This window comes from Neolamprologus multifasciatus, chromosome 20, assembly GCF_963576455.1.
Source record: "Neolamprologus multifasciatus chromosome 20, fNeoMul1.2, whole genome shotgun sequence".
NCBI lineage: Eukaryota > Metazoa > Chordata > Actinopteri > Cichliformes > Cichlidae > Neolamprologus > Neolamprologus multifasciatus.
In genome coordinates, this window is record NC_140458.1 from 35834963 (window position 1) to 35855074 (window position 20112).

Here is a 20112-nt window from a genome sequence, read left to right on the forward strand (position 1 = left end):
CCCTCGCTCACAGACACATAACGTGTATGGCAGTCCATTCTCCCTGCAGCACGGACTACACTGCCCATGATGCTACATTCTTTAGAGCTATACCTGTAGCATTCTGCCTGTTAGCTTAGCACAACAACAACAACAGGCCTCTCTCACCCAGGAAACACAGAGAGAGCGTCACCCTGTAACCATGGCAACCGTAACGCTGCCTGGAACAACAGAACGTAGCTGTCAAACAAAACCCAAACAGTCCTGACCCGCCACAATATGAAACAGGGAAGTACCGCCGTGTAATCCATTTATTTCAACAAAGTAACTGTATTCTAAATACCACCTTTTTAAACGGTAACTGTAACGGAATACAGTTACTCATATTTTGTATTTCAAATACTAACGGCGGTACATGTATTCCGTTACTCCCCAACACTGCAAAGTGGGCATCAGAAAGGTGATTTAAGTGACTTTGAACGTGGCGTGGTTGTTGGGGCTGGATGGGCGGCTGTGAGTATTTCAGAAACTGCTGATCTGCTGGGATTTTCCCACAGATCCATCTACAGAGAACTTACAGAGAAAATATCCAGGGAGCGGCAGTTCTCTGGGTGAAAATGCCAGAGGAGCATGGCCAGATGACTCATGCAGTAAGACCTCGAAGCAGATGAAGTACAGTAGCAGAAGACCACACCAGGTGTCACGTCGGTCATCTAGGAACAAGAAAGTGAGTGTACAGTTCACACTCACCAGAATGGGACAATAAAAGATTCAAATGCTGCATCATTCATAGGGTAGGTTGAGAATCTGATGTAAACTACATGAATGAGTGGATCAGTGCTGGTCATGGTGTAATGTGTGCATCCTAGTACTTTGGGCCCACCAGTACCAACTAGCGTTTAAATGTCACAGCCTACCTGAGTATTGTTGACCATCTCCATCCCTTTACAAATACATCGTGTCCATCTTCTGAAAGTTGCTCCCAGCAGGATAACAAAGCTCAAACTATTGCAAACTGATTTCTAAAAAAAGGCAATGAGTTTGTGGTACTCAAAAAGTCACCGTTACATCTCAAAGCAATAGAGCCTCTGGGATGGTGGAAGGGAGACTCAAATCTGCAGTAACTGTGTGATGCCAGCTTATCAATATTGATCAATCTCTGAGGAAGGGTCCCAACACTTTGTTAACTTGTGCAAAAATGAGGTCGTTCTGAAGGCAAAAGGTGTCCAACCCAGATACAGAAATATGTACTTTAAGTGTCCAGTGGGTGTCTCAATACGTTTTTGGCATATGCATTTAGTAATGTACAGGGTGGGCCATTGATATGGATACACCGTGCCACAAACAGGACTTTAACATCACCATGGTGTATCCATATAAATGGCCGACCCTGTATATGCAAGAAGGAGAATCTTTATTTGAAGGAAGAAACTCACGGAGGCACAGACAACATGATTAAAGACTGAGTGAAATACTTCCTCGTTGGTTTTACACTCGGTATTTATTGAAACAAAGAGCATTGAGCCAATTTGTAAAAAATAACAAAATATTTGCTATAGCACATTAAGTTTAACAAACCTCAAATTCATAGAGAAGCTTATAAATATACATAGTTGGATTGGTAGAAATAGTTTGTCTAGCGAGAATCATCACAGGGACAGTGAGAAGTTAACTGAGTGGTAGTGGAAATGTGTGGCAGCATCGTAACCTGAACACCGGTGATACAATGTGTGAGAGTAACGCATGAGTTGTTTCCACGACGATAAGGTGCATTTCCCTTTTGCAAAAACAGTGAGGAGCCGCATTAGTGAGAATTACAGTTAAAAGGTGAACTTTGGGATGCCTGCCTCATTATTGGTCTATAGTGAAGCTTTTCTGCTGAAAGCTAAAATCTGTTTTAGGAAAATAAATACAGTTTACTGATTGGTTTGTTGGATAGACGTACTATATACACAGTGTGGAATATTTCTCCACTGTAACCACAACATTGCCCATATATATTTAAACCGTGTTAAGTATTGTAGAATAATGTTAAATGGATAATTTGAAGTAATATGGAAAGATTGTAGGCTATAATATTGATATAACGATAACAGCTGAACAGACACGTACAGACATGTTTAAGCCTCTGTATCAAAGTGCATAATGATGGAGGGCTTGTTGCAGCACCTGGGGAACTCTAAGGCATCTGGGACAGCTTAGTCAAAATGGCCCAATCCCCAAAATAGCCCTCTTCTTGTGCCCATTGTACTCCAAGGACTCGTACAAACCGACAGTGTTCCTTACTGTACAGGTGAAGGGGGACAAGCAGACTTCAGCACCGATGTGAAGGCTGGTCTGGGAATAAGACTACAGCACATCCTCTTTATAGTCTCTCTCCAAACAACAAAATAGGACCTTTTGTCAATTATGCCACAAAATTAAACCTTACTCATCTATGAAAATGAAAGGCACAGTCCAATTTAAAACGCTGTGACCCATTTCCTCTACAGAGACCAGAGAAATGGCCTTTTCTGTGGTTAAAAAAACAGTTAAAAGGAACCAGGGTATATAATTTCCAGCCAGTTTTAGGCACTTGAAAGATTTAAAAGTTTTCTGCTGATGAGCGGGCCAAAATAAAACATTACAATCTGAAAATAAATATTTCACAATACTCTCAGTTTCTGAGGACATATGATTTTTTTAAGTCTTTTTGCAATGGCATAATTGTTTAACTCTATAAATATAATTTATATAGTTTCTTTCTTCCATTCTCTCTGTGTTCAGCTCCTCTGCTCATGAATACACACAGATTTATGCCCATTATCTGCAAGCCAACACACACAGGCAACACTCTTCTTCTCACTTGCAGACAAATTGGTCTACGACTTTGGTGCAGCGCTTGCACTTGACGTAGCAGCACCAGTGGAACTTGCAGTGGCACCGCTCCACTATCTGGGCCTTGTACTGGTCGTAACCTCTGCCGCAGCACATCAGCTCACACCCATCCATGCCCTCTGAGGTCTTGTTGCAAAGCCGCCCCACTGTGCCCAAAGAGCCTGTGCTTTGGTTCTTCAGGCAGTAGTCTGGACTTTGCTCGATGTACACCAGGTCATGGTTCGTGGGAGGGTTGAACCTACTGTGCATCTGCACCAGCTTTCCTCTCGAGTTGAGTTTCATGGCTACGGCGCTGTCATACTTTTCCTTCAGCGCATCGCCCACCTTGCGGAAGTCGGCCAGCTGCAGCCAGCAGGTCTTCAGGCTGCAGGAACCTGATACTCCGTGGCACTTGCAGGACACGTGGGCAAGGTCTGACACAATCTTGAGAAAAAGAAGATCGGAGAGAAACAAAAACAGGTTGCATAATTATTATTCTTCAGAAAACGGAAAAAGAAACTTGACCACATGCTTCGTGCTGTAAATTCACCCTGCCTGTATAAATATTTGAATAATGTGCTGCTCTTGATCTCATGAGGCATCACTTTGCTAAAAGGACAAAGTGCAGGGCGCTCCAGGGTGCAGTGATGTCCACTCGTTTGTCCTCCTTGAAAGAGTACAGCCTGGCAATCTGGCATTACGATTCCTTTGAGGTGGTTTCAAGATGTTTTAAAAGGAAAAGAAACTCCAGAGCTGTCTGCAGCGACTCCATCTTTTCATAGATCAAAGCCTCAGGAGAGCAGATGGAGCTGTTACACAGACGATCAGACCTGTCTGATTGACCTGGACTGGACTATCTCACTTAAAAACAAACCTTTCAAGCTCTGGTTGGTCTAATTTTGAAGCTTGAGGTATATTCACACGTCTCTCTGCTTGTTTTTAAATAAATAATAAAAGATTACGTGTGCACGTGTGTGTGACTCGGCCATCTTACCCTCCGTCCTGCCTCATTATTGTGAATATTCATCAGCAGCCGTGCATTCTCGTGTGAGCCTTTGGGGAAGCTCTTCTCCCTCTCACGGGCATCCACGAACTCCCTGGAGAACCTGTAGCCGTAGTTGAGGTTGTCTCCGCAGCCGCCCCAGAGCCAGTCTCGGGGAAGATCTTTGGGGCGAGCAGCACGACTGCACCCGCAGCTGGAAAGCTCACCCTCTCTGCAGGCCCGGCTCACAGCGTTCACCACGCCGGCGGCACTTATGGCATACGTGAATGCCGTCTCTCGACTGCCTGCAGATACAAATACCACATGACGTTTGAAACAAGACAAGAGTAGAGGTCCAAGTTTTGTTTTAAGCTGCCCAATTTTAAAAACGCTGCAACCCACGAGACAAGAAAAGTGATCTCCATCCTCTCCTTTCATTTCTGTAGGTTAAGCATGCACGTGTCTCCTGTAGCCAGTGGATCTCCCCATCGTTCGCTTTAAGTGTGTGTGTGTGTGTGTGTGTGTGCGTGCGTGTATGGCACTTTGAGATGTGATGTCATTTGACAGCATTCACCGTACACTTAAGATTACAGAGCACCTCAGCCAAGCGCTGCAGGGTCGTCATCAACAACATGTTGAACAGTGTAATCTGGTTTGCTGTTATTGGGCTTCAGCCAGAGAGAAGACGGCGCCCTCCAGTGACAGACATCCTTCTTAACAAGTCTCTGCCATGTCACCCAAATTGAACGTGACAACGGTTCTTTTAGTTTATCTGTCATGACTGAGTGACTCTGGAGCCGCTGCACATTAATCCCAACTGTTTCCACCCTCAACATTTCCTCTATAGAGCGAAGACTTCGGGTGACTTTAAAAAAAGGCAGAAAATTGCACATAAGCAGTTTTTGTCGCTGTACGAAGCCACAAGAGAAAATCAACTAAAGAAGAAACAGACTGCCAAACTATGAAGCCGTGTGTTGACACTGAAGACGAGGACTGCTACACAATAAAACGCACAGCTCATATACGAGCTCGGTCAAACCTTTAGAGACTATAATGACAATAACATATGGACGGCGTGAGACGAGGGAAACGAAGGCGAGTGAAGAGATAAGTCAGGAAAGAGACGGAAAAGAAACAAAACAAGTAATATAAGAAAAGAAACATTTAATTTTCCAAAAAGGAAGAAAAGACGAATAAAGAAACCTCCTGGAGAGGCTAACAGAGATCCAGGTGGGAAAAACTGCTAGAAGCATTAGTGATCAGAGCGTGGTGGGGGGGTTATTAGGTTAGTACTACTTTTAATCCAGCCTGAGAATACTGGCCTAACGGTGGGCCTGCAGACAGACAAACCGTCGTCTCCCACACTGCTGCCGCCCGTCTAATGTCCCCCACCCTCGAGCTAGCCGAGCCATGCAAGGAAAGAGTCTGAACCCAGCCACGCCAGCACCCCCGGAGCCATGCTTTAAATCACCAGCAGTGTCCTGAGCCAGCAGACAGTAAGACAGGCTTTCATATGGACGGCTATGGAGGGGAGGACATGTTTACATGGCCCAAGGTGGACTGAGATGGGATCACTGTTGGGGAGGAAGTGGGAGGGAGAGGAGGAATGGGAGGAGAACGGCTGCTTATGAAGAATCATTTGTGGAAAGGGAGTAAGGAGCAGAGACACGGCAGGCAGCTACACACAGAAGTGCAGCGCGCTAAATGGTCACGCAACACGAACGAAAGGGTGCGACATCCACATGTCTGTTCAACCCGCTTCAGCTCTGAGGACTCGAACTCCACCCACTACAGTTCAAGTAAACTAATGTTTGTACACAAAATGTTTACATTTAAAATGTCCCAGTTAGAAAATCTGCAAACACAGGAAGTGCTTCTCTGAACCGTCACCACAGAAACTACTGACCATGTGTCCTGTAGATAATCCAGAGAAAAGGTAACATTACATTTAAAATAAATTTATTTCATTACATTTCCTTAGTGTGACCACACACATCCAGTGTCTGCAACTGATTTGTCTGAACTAAACACTAAAGACAAACTGAAAATAAATGTGAAAAATAGCCAAAACTGGAAGATCTGACCCATTCAGATGTTCCCAGCAGCATCCTGAGCTGCTCCAACATCCAAGTAAAACTGGAACATTGTGTGTTTAATGATAGGACCCCAGAACAGGACTGGAAAGCTCTGGAACTTTCTATAAGAGACAAACAGACAACGTAATCTCTGACGTGGTGATATACGGGTCCACATACTCGCAGCACTCCTCTTACTTGTAAATACAGAGTCGGCTACAGTCCAGAGTTTGTGTGTCTGCGTGTGTGTGTGCGTCTTTGTGTATTAGACTGTCTCCCCTTCATCAGGGGGGAAGCAGATTCTCCGACTCCCTCCTGCTCCGTATCAGGGGGCTGGTTTAGCAGGCCAAAGCCACATGTGATTTATCGAGCAACCTCACCCACCAACTATTCCCTCCACACAGCTGCTGAGCATCAGCAGCCGCATACGTTTCACACACTTTTCACAAACATAAAAAAGGGTCAGTGACTCAGAAAGAAGAAAAAGACATAAAATATAAAAATCTAAGTAACCCTGTTATATCTGGTACATACAGGAAATGTGCTTATCAGCATGCTGGTGAGTACAGTTACTGTCTTTGTTAGTTTCCTGTGTCTTTGTGTCTGCATGCATGCATGCATACAGCCTTTGTCTCTTACCTATTTGCATGACCCGCCCAAAGACGGAGGAGTTGTCCACCGTGCTGCAGTTCCAGCGCCGATGTCTGAACTGGTACTGGCACTCTCTGATGCCCGTCTTGGCACCTTCACCGATGTACTGCATGTGGTCCTGGTAGAGCTGGCACAGCTTCTTCTGGCCCTGCGACAGGCCCACCAGCTGGCTGCACAGAGGCTGGGCGCCGATGATGTAGGCCTCTGGGATTAGTAAAGGGTTCATGGCCAGAGACCTGCATGAAGGGGACACACAGTGTTTTCAGTCGTGTGTCATTGAAACAAAGTGTTGTTGGGCCAACACTGCAATCAGCAGCTGATTCCCCTTGATTGGGTTCATTGATGATGAAACTATGTTAATCAGTGAAATGGAGGTGCAGTTAGTTACTGGGTGGAGTGAAACCCTGCACACTCTGAATGTCAGAGGACAGTCGATGTGAAAGTCAGTTAGAGCCAAGAATATACAGCGAGTGAAGCTTAGACAGAGGAAGAGCAGTCAGGAGATGAAGATGAAAGGAAAGAAACACAGATGCATGAAGGAAATAAAGGGCTACGTTTTAAAAACACACCACTGTTGTCAGAAAGCTCATGCTCCTGCATCACCAGTGGCCGACTGCTGCGACCACTGTAATTACTTTGGAGTTGAACTATTTTTTTATATTATTTTTTTAATTAATAAAAGACACAAAGCTGCTATAAGGAAAGAGTTGCTGCTACTAGATCGCCTACGCTGGCTAAAACTGTGAGTTTAAGGTTCTTTATGTGCCTGTAAAGCCACGCATCGGTTGGCTCCCGGGTGTATTTAAGCAGTTCTCTGCCCCTATGCTGCGAGGTCTCTGAAATCCTCTGGGCAACTGCTTTAACTGCTGCATGATCGAGGTTAGTGGGAGATGTTTGTGGCGGGAGCTCCAATGAACTGGAACAGCCTTCCTCTCACAATCAAATGCTGCCCGCCTTGCAGAAAAAACAACAACATGTACATATTTTAAATGACCCTTGGACATTTTTAGTCACCTTAGTATTTTTATATTAATTTAAAAAAATAATCTCCCAACTTCTGATATTATTCCACAATGTTGTTGTTATATAGTTTGTGCTTTTTGCACATATTTTTGATGTTACTTGTCCAGTGAAGGTGTGCAGCTCTTTGCCCAAATTCATTTATTTTAAAACATTTTTTCCAAACTGAATTATAAGGATTTCCATGTGTTTCAAAATGTGCATTTTTTCCATCTTAACTTTAAGTTATGTAAAGGTTTTAAAAGAAACGTGTAGCTTTACTACAAAAATATATATAAAAACACAGATATGATTAATTCTCATAGGATTTTCTCGAGTGCATTTCCTCATGTCTACTCGACCCAGAGTAAAATTCAGCTTCTTATAGCACCGGATCATTTCAGCTAAAATAATTGTTCTGTTCAATTTTGTGGAAGAGAAACACAAAAACAGAGCGAGAGAGCGAGGAAGAGGGAAACACCAGCATGAGCATCTGGTTCCAGGCCACAGGACAATTAGAGCGGCCCATCTCAGAGCCCCCAGAGAGACACAATTAGCCCCCAGTGTAACCTGATAGACTGAGGAAACTCAGCGGCGAGGAAACACAGAGGGAATACGCAGAAACACACACAGATGTACACAAACAGGCACACAGGAGAAAGGGGGAAGAAAAATAAATCATGCACACTAGTGCAGTCTGATGCTCTGTCTCACAAACATGCAATGAGCGCGCTCACAACTCCAAATCACTCACACCTGTGCGTCCTCTCGAACAGGAAACTGACAGACACACACTGTGTGAACATCCTTCCAGGGTCTGCTGTGTAGTAATGTGTGAGTCCTCAGCTGCAGGACTAATTTGAGCTGTTTGAACTGTAATGTAGCATCCTTCTTAGCTTAATTAGTTTGTATCTGTATAAAATCTTTACAATTATTTGTTTACATTGTTGTTTTTCTATAACTCGACCAGCAGAGTCAATATTTGCTCTGATTTGCTTCACTGGAAAATAAAAATATTTTCTAAGAAGTTTTGGGTTAAATGTTCTTGAACAGCAGCTCTGATTGGCTACAATAAATATTCACCAAGTGTATAAACACAGAGCTACTGGATGTCAAGTGTTGTGATTATCAGAAGTGCTAGGTGTGTTGAAAATACAGACTTCTGCTTTAACGGAAGCAGGACACACACACACACACACACACACACACACACACACACAGACAGTATTTGCAAATATTTGGACGCAGACTCGGAAACCACAGCATTCTATGTTTTTTTGCAATGTTCATAATTTTGGTTTGGCAAAAGAAAGTAAGAGAGAAAGTTTTCTTGCAAAGCTAATGGTACACAGAGTCTGACATATAGGTCACACATATACAGGCCTCAACAAATAAACACTTAAATAAACCGTCAGTATCACCTATATGTAACTGTTTGCAGTCTTTTTAGGCACCGCTGTCCTATTTACACATTAGTATGACAGAAAAGAGAAAGAATGACAAGTAAACACACTTCAAAGGCGCACACTGAACACATTAAGACTCACAGAGTTGCTGGCATATGGAAAGAAAATTATTGCATACCACCATGAGTTGGCCTCCACCACCACCTGCATGAGGAGCGTGAGGAGTGTGAGGGCAAAGACACAGTGTCTGGAGTCCAACACGCTGCCAAAGGGCCAGCAAATCGGCCGACGCACACAGCCCAGCCCCAGGTTCATACTGCCAGTGATCTGAAGGAGAACAGAGAACAGGATACTCGTCAGTCTGCCTGCTTGACTCGATGGTAGTTTCTCATGCACAACTTTGGCATATTATGGAAAGAAAAGGGCAGAGAAAATATTCTTTCAGCTGGGTTGCTGTATATTTTACATCTCATTTACATGCGTGTGTGATGAAATCCCTGCAGCCATCACTGCTCCCACAGCAGAGCAGTCATTTGGCAACATATCAGAGTGTGAATCACACGAGACCGACACACAGCCAGAGAAGACACAATGACTGAAACCCCGCAAGACACATTCCAGACGTTTCACTTTAAGGCACAGACAGACTGAGAAGTGCGAGTTAGACAATTTAATTTAAACTTAACAAATATTAACGCATTTTAACGAAAAGCACCATGGGTTTTTTTTTTAAGGCCAATAAAAATAAAACAGAACTGTAGCTCCAAGTTCCGCTTTTAAATACATTTCTGGGAGACCCACCTGTGTTTTCTTTTGCTGAGAATGTTTTGTTTATTTGAAAAACTATAATAAAACTGTTTTTAAAACAATTTTAATTCGTTTTTTTAAATCGTGGGTAATTAAATTAATTATAAGAAAAAAACGCGGAATTTGTTTTAAAAAGATGGAACAATTAAAAAGTAAAACTAATAACTACGAAAAGTGGCGATTAAGCGTGTAGTCTGACAGAGGCCTAACGGACATCTCTTTATGTAATTAGCCTATATTAAGATTCATTTTTCTACTTATTAATTGAAAATGGATCTGACAGCAGCCAGGTGGCGGAGGGATGACGACCGGATACTTCGCAGCTTTTGCGCAAAGAAAACCGCACAGAGTTTAAAGAAAGAAAAGAAAGAAAAATGTAAATTATCTGCGCACAACAGCACCGCTTTGTTGCCATTTTGGCAGAAAATTAGGTCAAATAATTACTCCTACATTTGCGAGTTAAAACGATGTGCCAGCCTTCATCGTGTTCGTGTGTGATTTGGGATCGAGAGCAAGTCTAATTTGTCACGCTGCATTATTTTCCAGGGTTGAGTCGCGGAGACCTGGGCCTGCCGAAGACTCATTAAAAACAAGGCCAAGTTCACCATCACTCACCCAGCGCGCGCACACTCGCGCACAACACACACGAGCACGTGCTTTAAGTTTGCGTGCTGCCTCGTAATAGTCGGTGAAGTTATGTTCTTCGCAGTTCCTCCACATAAATTAAAAGCAATAATCCGCAGAGGGCGGCGGTTTTACACTGACTTTAAACCACTAATTGGAGCAGTTACGCCTGAAAGGAAGCGGATTTTTTTTTAATATTTGAAAACATTTTTGTAATTTATTGATAATCAATTAAATATCATTTTTGACAAAACAGTTTGCCAGGAGTAGCTGAAGAGCGGCGGTGACTCACAGGGTTCATTTGGCAGATTGAGTCACGGAGCTACACGGTCGGTGCGCGCATTGATCTGACAATTCACATCAGAGTTTATCCACTCAGAACAAAGAAGAGTATAAATCTTACATTTTGTTTTCATCGACGGCACAAACTAACTTTATTAATGGGAATATGATTTTTTATAAGCTACGCATGCGTTTAGTGACCCCTGGAAACGATCTGACCCGAGCGGCGTATTCATAGGACGTGACCGGATGACTGGTGGCTATACCGCAGAGTTTTGTCAGTCAAAGTGGTATCTAGCTAAATGAACAAATTTCAGCTAGAATGATAAAGCAGCAGGCAGTCCTTCAGTCAAAGTTAATTTCGGGGGTATTTTAAAGAGCCATATGGCACTAAGACCGAGAGAGCAGCATAGGAGGGGCAGAAAAAAAGTCTGCCTTTTAGGACTAGAGCTGGGAATACCTCAAACCCGGGCCTGGATATCACCCCGTTCTGGTCTCGTGTTGTTAAAACGCTTGGAAAAACTATTTAAAATATCATTAAACAGATTAATTGTGTTTTAAAAGGTTTAGCAACAATAAACTGTGAAAAATGAAGGAAAGCCAGTGTGTGCTCAAAGTCAAGTTGATTTATGCTTCATTTAAGGACCGGTCTATTTAAAAACCAAAAACAACATATTTACAGACTGACGTGCATCTTAAAGTCGACATCATGTATGCTGACTGTGAATAAAACGAGTTACACGAGGCTTTTTTGGTGTGGATGCGCGTGCTGGTGGAGAATGAGAAAGAAAAATGTACGAGGTAAAAAAAAGAAATACATCTATTTTTAAACATAAACACTCATTAATGGCTGAAATATTGTGTGCAGCTAAAGATGAAGAGCGTTTTTTTCCTGTCTGCCCGATGTTTACACAACACCAGGAGAGGGAGCCAGGTACAAGGAGTTGGAGAGCAGCAGAGAACACTGCCTGCTCACTTAACTGAACACTGTTCGTTAAAAGCTTTTAAGCAGAAATCATATGCATTTCTAACAAATACTGTGCTTTTAATTTAATGTTTGCACAATAGCGAAGTGCCAAACGGCTGTCAGGCAATAGGAGGGGGGGAGGGCGCATGTTTCACACATCACATCTGTCAAGCACTTTTGTCCACATCCAGAGCCTGTACAAGTTCAAAAACATCCCACTGAAACACAAATTTTCCACTCTTTGAGGTAAACTGTGGCTGGGGTGGAAAACTGAGTCAACTAGGAGACGTAGACTACTCACCGGGGAGCACAGCCCGTTAGAAGTCGTAATCCACTCTCTGCAGACGATAGCAAACCAATAATCACAGAGCAGGCCAGGTGGATTTAAGATTTCCTTTTCCGCTGCACTCAAGGCGAGTACCGTAGTTTCTTTTTTTTCGTTTTCCCCGGAATCTCTTGGAAATGCCTGGTTGGGATGAACAAAGTGCAGCTCAGGGAGTCAAAGCTGAGAGTTCTTCAGGTTTAGTGTTTGACGCACACCTCGAAAAAAAATCAGTGCAAGCGCTCCGTGCGCTTAACAGCTTAAAGTCTGGTAGTAAGCAGCGGGATGGATGAAGAATCTGGTGACAGTGTGTGGAAATAGTCCTTTCCTTTCACGATTCAGTGCGTGACTTTGCGGTACCTATTAACAAATACAACCACCTACGGCAACCCAAAGCGCCACTGGCGGAAACCTAACTGTTGATTCGCTTCTAATTAAAAGCAGCATGAAACTCGTCTGTCCGAGTGGAAAACTGTCCCAGAATCCAGCTAAACTACACCACAAGAAGAAAAAAGACGTGTAAAAATGTTCAGACAATTAATTCCAGCAGATCGCACGCTCACGCCACGGCGCGTTTTACCTGCGGAAAGATCCACACGGTGATCCTCGCCACAAACGACTCGTCAATTTACCTTCCATTCTGTGCAAAAAACCGAAAACGACTCAAGACAATCCCCCAACTCGGATTAAAAGTCTCCACTCTCAAAAGAAGCAAGTCATTCATCCGCCTCACCGAAAAAGATAAATAAAAACATTAATTGATCGGCTCCAGACTTTATGCTCCAAAAACTTTCCGCGCGGACTATCTCCAAACAGTGCGGCTCGAGGAGCGCGCACGGTGCCAGGGGGAGGAAAAGAGCACCGCGTGTGAACAACAGCGGCTTTTCTGAAGCTCCAAGTGCGTCGTCCTCCCACACCGTCTGTGTTGAAGTGCAAAAAACTATCCCTCCCTCTTTTCTCTTCTCTCTCTCTCTCTCACCTGCTCCCCGGTCGCCTCCTCTCTCAAACTAGCACATTGCTGCATTGATGCGCGGAGCAAAACCTTCACATGGCGCATGCGCTTCACATTTCTCCTCAAATCCCTCTTTTCTTCTTCCAGTCACCAACTTTCAACAACCGAGGAATTTCAACGTAGTTGGAATTGAGGAGAGAGAGAGGGGGGGGGGGGGAGAGAGAGAGAGGTGAGGAGGGGAGAGAGAGAAGGGCGGAACAGGCTGTTACAAAACAAGCGTCTCTATTACCTAAAACAAACGTATAAAGCACCCGAGGCTATTACCCTATCCATACCAGAGCCGCGTTTGGATTTTCACTGGCAGCAGATCGAGTTACCGCTCAGTAAAATCAAGACAAGCAGGTCCATATCATGTGCTTATACAGGCTGCTCTCATCACCTAAGTGCCCGTGAGCATTACAGTCATTAGAAATAGCTCCCAGGCATAATAATTATTATTTTATGTTATCTCAAAACATGCTGCAGGAATCTGTCAGCTCATAGTTCGATATTTTTCACGGAGTACAGTCTGAGGGTAAAGTGTTCAATCCTTTTAATGTGTCACACTGTCGATTACTCAGTGTGTGCACAATGAGGCCATTCAAGGGTGAAAGACGTGTAGTTTTCTATTGCGATGGACAGAAGCTGGTTTGAGGAAACAGAGACAGGATAACAGTGAAAGAAGTAAAACAATGCTAAAATTAATGCAAGCAGACAGTCACCTGTATGTCTGGCTGTGGACCAAAATAAAGACTCGCTTTTAACTGATGGAGGAGATGATTACACTGATGTAGTTGCCTTAATTAAGCGTCATCAATCTCGCAGGTCTGCTGCCTTTCCTTTACATCATGTGATGGAAAATGCCTGATTTGGCTCCCAGCTAGCTTTTTTGTGACGTCTTTTACAGCACTTGGACAAAATCCAAGTGTAAACTGTGTTTTCTTTCAAATGAGCTACTTAGTATGATGCAAAGCTACATTTTTACATGTTTTATACGTGGTGGTGCCGTGGTTACCACTGTTCCCTGCTAGATGAAGGTTGTGTTTGAATCCTCTCTGTGCAGTGATGGACTTCAGAGCTGTTTGGACCAGTGAGAGCTGCCATCCAGTCCCATAGTCACCACATATGATCTAACAGTAGCCATCGAGTGTTAACACCACACACCATGTGTGTAACTGAAAGCTGAATCTTATTATATATTGAGACTTAATATTAACAATGCTTTTGGCTGTTTTCACACAGTGTAGGACTGTAATCCTGTTGTGTCGTCACAGCTGTGGCAGCGTTGAGGCAGTTTGGGCTCACAGCGTTACCATGTTGAATGCTGCAGACTTCTGACTGTGTCAGAGAACACTTTAAAACATCATTAGCCACCCCCACCACTACCCAGCACCACCATGCCTCACTACCCCTACCCCCCCACAAGTCCCCCAGGATAAAAAAGGGCAACATCTGGCTGAGTTTATGAGGGAGAGAGAGAGAGAGAGAGAGAATTGGTCGACCATGAAAACCGAAAAAAAGGAAAAAAATCTTTCTCGTGCAGTGCAAGAAACTATTGTTGATGCCATTAGTGGGTGGGGGGGGGGGGCAACTTTAAACTTGTGAAAAACACTCATATTTATCAACAACCCCAGCATCCGTGCTCACGCTGTGGCCTCGCTGATGCAGTGCACACAGTTCGCACAGTTCTTGTGAAACCAATATTTTATTCAAACAACAGAAACAGGCTGATCACTGCAAACCACTGTGGAGGAAGTCAAGGGCGACCGCTGTCACCCCAAACGTTCACATCATCACAACGAACACACACACGCACACACACACTACAAAAACTGTACATATTAGGTAACAACCAAATGAAAACACCACTATGCTGCTAAATCAAACTGCAGTTGTACATCGTCATCACATCAGGTCAAGCTCCAGTACAGTGAAAAAAGTATTAATGCAAGACACTTGATTATAATCAGATTCGTCAGTCAGATTCACAGATCAATAGACGGTAACAGAACACACCACTCGCTGAAATCAGAACAATAAGTCACGTGAATCTGTGATATTTAAAAAAGAAGAAGAAAAGTGGCACTCAAATAGTTTCAGCTGCAGAAAATCAAACAGAACATGAAAGTGGTTCATTAAACAGTGAAGGGAGGCGAGACGAACACAAGGAGAAATGTATACAGACTTATAATAAGTTGGCTGCTTTGAGGTCAGCTGTGTTTCCCTCCCAGGACTAAGGAGCCTGTTCTTGGAAAAGAAGGAAGCTAATCATCAACATTTTGTGCTGATCTCTCTGCAGGAAACGGGAGATGGGTAAGGGTGGTTTTACAAAGCACTCAGCTGCAGTGTCGTTTCAGTAATGCATCTCAGCAGATATCTCCTTTGGCACAATACATCGAGAAGGTCTCTGTGGATCATGGATTACAAGGTCCGTGTTGTCATATTTACACGAGTCTGATATTTAGCTGCAAACGTGAATACTGTTCATGCTACCATGAAAGAGTCTGGAGCTGGCAGGAGTTCCTCTGGCTGAGCTCGGCCGCACTCATAGTCAACAGTTGTTGATGAGAAGCCAGCACTCTGTAGCACCACAGTACTGTAAAACAAATCCAGCTTCCAACTGAAGAAAGCTGGAGAAATGAAGGCAGTGGAGCGCTTGCCACACTGATGCCAGATGTTCTGATGAGGTGCACACACAGTGTTCCCAGGTCTTCTGTGGGCCACTGCATACCAGCTGCTAGAATAACTCATTTCTGCCCATTTGAAAACTTCACCAGAATCCCAGTGCAATGGTGGGTGCTCGAGTGTGCATTTATATCTGTGTTTAATCAGGTCTGGTGGTCTCGATGGTGAAGGATATATGAGCCGGTGCATCTGTGTTCTTGCAGCTGATGCCTGGTATCTGATTCCACGAGCTGTGAGAAGAAACATTGAGAACAAAGTGAGTAAAACATGTAAAATCAAAGAATACAACAAACAAAAGCTAAACTCTCTGTGTCACATCGGTGTGTGAAAATGCATTTTCTAGTTGGTGACGTTAGGTTGTTTTTAATTTCCACGGTGATCTCCAAAGAGGTTACATCACATTGCTGGACAAACAGACGCAGACAATAGAGTCCAGTGTGGACATTTGTGTTTTTATGCTATAGCTTGACCAGTTTCTTCCTGTGACTGTCTGGCAAGTCTCCAGAGCTCCTTAAGAATTCCCTAAATGCAGTTGGCAGCAACTCAAACATCAAGAGCTCATTAATAAAAAGAAAAAAACTATTGGAATGTGTCTGTTAGTCGGCCGCACAGCAGTCAGTAACAACTCACTTCTTTCCTGAGGGCTGTGAAACAATGATGTATGTCTGGGACGCTGGGGGCGCCTCATTGGCTGAGCAAACAGGCCCGAAAATAACTACCAATCACTGAAGACATTATCATCAGTCATCAGGGGCATAGTGAAGGAACAAGACAAACTTAGATATGTGCACAGGTAAATACATAAAGATCCCAAAACACTTAAACAATTAATGGTAATGAACTGTCGCGTCCTGGGTTGGTGTTTGCTGCGTACGAAGAGAAAAGTCAAATTACAAGTAATTGTTCCAGATTTGCTGGGCGGCTCTGCTTCACTGTGATTGGCTGCTCAGCTAAAAAAAAAAGGACCATCCATTACAGGCAGAAGTAAATAAACAGGAACAGCAATTAAAGTGAAATCATTTGTTATGCAATGCAGGGTGTGTATGTGAGCATGTGCACACGTCACTGTTCCTGGATGTAAGTTTTACCAAATAAATATGTTTTTGTCTTTGCCTCGGTGGGTTCGAGGCCGTTCTCAGGTTTCTTTGCACTTAAATTAATGATTTGGAGGCCCAAGAATCAACAAATATGGCCCCCGGCAGGGCATAACGGCGAGCACGACCTGCCCGTGGATGTGTTTGAAGACTGCTCCTCTTTCTTCTCTGTCAGCACCTCACTACCTCCAGACAACAGACGCATTCACTACACAAACTCACATGTGACGCCTGCGTTCGTGCTGTTAATGAGGACGTGTGTTGCTATGTGGTCGTGAATGTGTGTACGCTTATCGACCTGTGATTGTTTCACATGTCAGCGTGTTGTGACAGAGTGTTAAAATCATATGAAACTTTTTGTTCCTTATTTGAAGTGTTGCCTTTGTGGCCACGACTTTTTCATTTCTTTCTTTGCAGCTTTATGAATGTGATAAAGCAAAGCACATTATGTCAGACAGGACCACGCGTGGGATAATTGAGTGAGCTCAGATGGCTCTGACAGGGCGCTTAAAGCCTTTTGTGCCAAAAGGTCAAAGTTTTTTTTTTTACAGCTAAATCCACCAAAGAAAAGTCACCTGCGTGTTCACTGCATTTCAGCTTAGTGAGGTAGTAACTGTCACCGAGTCTATAGTTGCTCTTATGACTTTATACGCCCCTTAAATGACTCGTTCCAGCAGATGTTCTTCCATTGAATGATGTGTAACAGAAACAACTTGCAGATATTTCCTTATGCAGTAATGCAAAGAGAAAAAAGGACGATGAGCTGAGAATTTGATGTTTGCCAGAAAGTGGCAAAGACATGTGGAGGAAGAGAAAATGGTTTTGTGTAACGGAAAAATGAAAACGGTAAAAGTGTTGGAATGTGACAAACTGCAGAATAACTGCAAACACTGACCCGAATCTTCAAAGCACAACTACTGATAACCAAAACGTTAACAACTCATCCAACACATCCGATTCGCTCCCATTATTACTAAAAGGAAAAAATGAAAGTACTAATCCATAGAGGTGGGGAAAAATGGATACTGTGTAGCATGGTGATACTTTGTTTGCTAATAATGTATGGATACAGGAACAGCAGAAATCGATACTTTGTTACAAAAAGGTTTTTGTGCTCTGACTTCAGAGCATGTTGATCCTTTTTCTGAGCAAGAATCCTGACATTCCTTCACTGTCCAAATGTGTTTAACTTGTTTATGGCAGCAATAAACATGACAGTTTACTTATTTTAATTTAAGACATGTTTTATTTTAATGAAGTTTAAAACTTTTTTATTTAATGTAAAATTATATTTTGTTTTAATTTACTTTCAAATTCTTCAGTTGCTGAAGGGGCTGCATAGTTTTCATAAACTGCATAGTTCAGAATAGCTATAATTGTACCAGATGGTTGATTCAGTTAAGTTGGACTAGACTGTAATACAAACCGTTCAGTTTGTCAACAATCAAACTGAAATGAGAGAAAGACTGAGTGTGAGACTTTGATATTAGAGAAAATGATGATTGATAAAGTTTACCTTTATGTACAGAATCTGAATATCGCAAAATATTTTAAAAATTGCAATAATATTGTATCGTGCGTTAAGTATTGTGATAATATCGTATCGTGGGATGTATGGTGATTCCCACCTCTAGTAATACTAAATATAAATTTGCTTTATACGTTTAACTGGGAAGGTCTCAAACTCCAAACAGCCATTCCTTATCCCGATGTAACTTCCATCCCTACCCCTCCTCTCCTGGCTTCCTTGACGATGGGTACGTGTGTGTAAATGATTGGTACCAAAATTAGCAACATCTGATGTTTATTTCAGGTTAAGGAGGTAAGTAAATAAATAAATAAATGAATGACTAAACACACCGCCTGTTTTTATAGAAACGTTGTGTAGAAATGATTCAGGAAGTGGATGTTCTGCTTTGTTATCTACTCGTCCGTCATGAGGGTTGGATATGAAACCCCAGAGTCTGAATGCGGCTGAACTCCTTCTTGTCTTTAAGTGCTACTTATATAAACTTGTTGTTAAATGGATCCTTGCAGAGGTTTGGGACCACCAGTGTTAGAGTGCTGCTCTTTCACTTGGAATTAGCCCTGTGGTTGGTGCTCTATCACACTAAGAAAAAAGAGAAACACACTAAATTCAATTACCAGCACAAAGACCCCCCCCCCCCCCCCCCCCCCCAGCTCAGTCTATAGAGAGGGGAGACATAAAGCAAGTCAGTTGGTTGTGTGATGATGAAGCTATTTAGGGTGAAATACAAGCATAGAAACATCTTCCTGTCTTAATAGTCATGACTTTGTTTTTTGACATAATATGTGAGCATTCATATCCTACCATGTTTTGAAACTGCTGCCAGGAAATCTCTTATCATATATCAGAGCCTTACACTAGTGGTGACTAGATATGCTCCATGATGGTGAAAACAAACAAAGAAGAAAAAGAAAGAAAGTTTAGTTCCCAGGAAATGCTTAAGGTGCAAAACGTGAAACTGTGAAGTGAGTCTGAAAGCACGAATCTGATGTCACACAATGCTGTGAACTAAAAGCATGAATCTGATGTCACACAACGCTGTGAACTAAAAGCATGAATCTGATGTCACACAACGCTGTGAACTAAAAGCATGAATCTGATGTCACACAACGCTGTGAACTAAAAGCATGAATCTGATGTCACACAACGCTGTGAACTAAAAGCATGAATCTGATGTCACACAATGCTGTGAACTAAAAGCATGAATCTGATGTCACACAACGCTGTGAACTAAAAGCATGAATCTGATGTCACACAACGCTGTGAACTAAAAGCATGAATCTGATGTCACACAATGCTGTGAACTAAAAGCATGAATCTGATGTCACACAACGCTGTGAACTAAAAGCATGAATCTGATGTCACACAACACTGTGAACTAAAAGCATGAATCTGATGTCACACAACACTGTGAACTAAAAGCATGAATCTGATGTCACACAATGCTGTGAACTAAAAGCACGAATCTGATGTCACACAACGCTGTGAACTAAAAGCATGAATCTGATGTCACACAATGCTGTGAACTAAAAGCATGAATCTGATGTCACACAATGCTGTGAACTAAAAGCACGAATCTGATGTCACACAACGCTGTGAACTAAAAGCACGAATCTGATGTCACACAACGCTGTGAACTAAAAGCATGAATCTGATGTCACACAACGCTGTGAACTAAAAGCATGAATCTGATGTCACACAATGCTGTGAACTAAAAGCATGAATCTGATGTCACACAACGCTGTGAACTAAAAGCATGAATCTGATGTCACACAACGCTGTGAACTAAAAGCACGAATCTGATGTCACACAACGCTGTGAACTAAAAGCATGAATCTGATGTCACACAACGCTGTGAACTAAA

General features: G+C 42.9%; 2 protein-coding genes across 3 annotated transcripts in view; both read right to left on the reverse strand.

Annotated features, from left to right (window-relative positions):
• Positions 1-1461: 1461 nt before the first annotated feature.
• Positions 1462-12885, reverse strand: wnt5a (wingless-type MMTV integration site family, member 5a). Its single transcript, XM_085146191.1, has 5 exons — positions 11930-12885; positions 9127-9275; positions 6532-6779; positions 3830-4122; positions 1462-3279 (listed from the first exon to the last, which is right to left on the reverse strand). Exons 2-5 carry the CDS (start codon positions 9261-9263, stop codon positions 2821-2823), a joined length of 1137 nt encoding a protein of 378 aa, XP_085002317.1. The 5' UTR covers positions 9264-9275; positions 11930-12885; the 3' UTR covers positions 1462-2820.
• The window catches only part of LOC146495503 (ERC protein 2-like), a 162466-nt gene continuing 154434 nt past the window's right edge, over positions 12081-20112 (reverse strand). For both annotated transcript variants that reach the window (XM_085146166.1, XM_085146165.1), the window contains one exon: positions 12081-15856. The gene's annotated coding sequence lies outside the window, so the exon portion shown is untranslated. The remainder of the gene's footprint in view (positions 15857-20112) is intronic.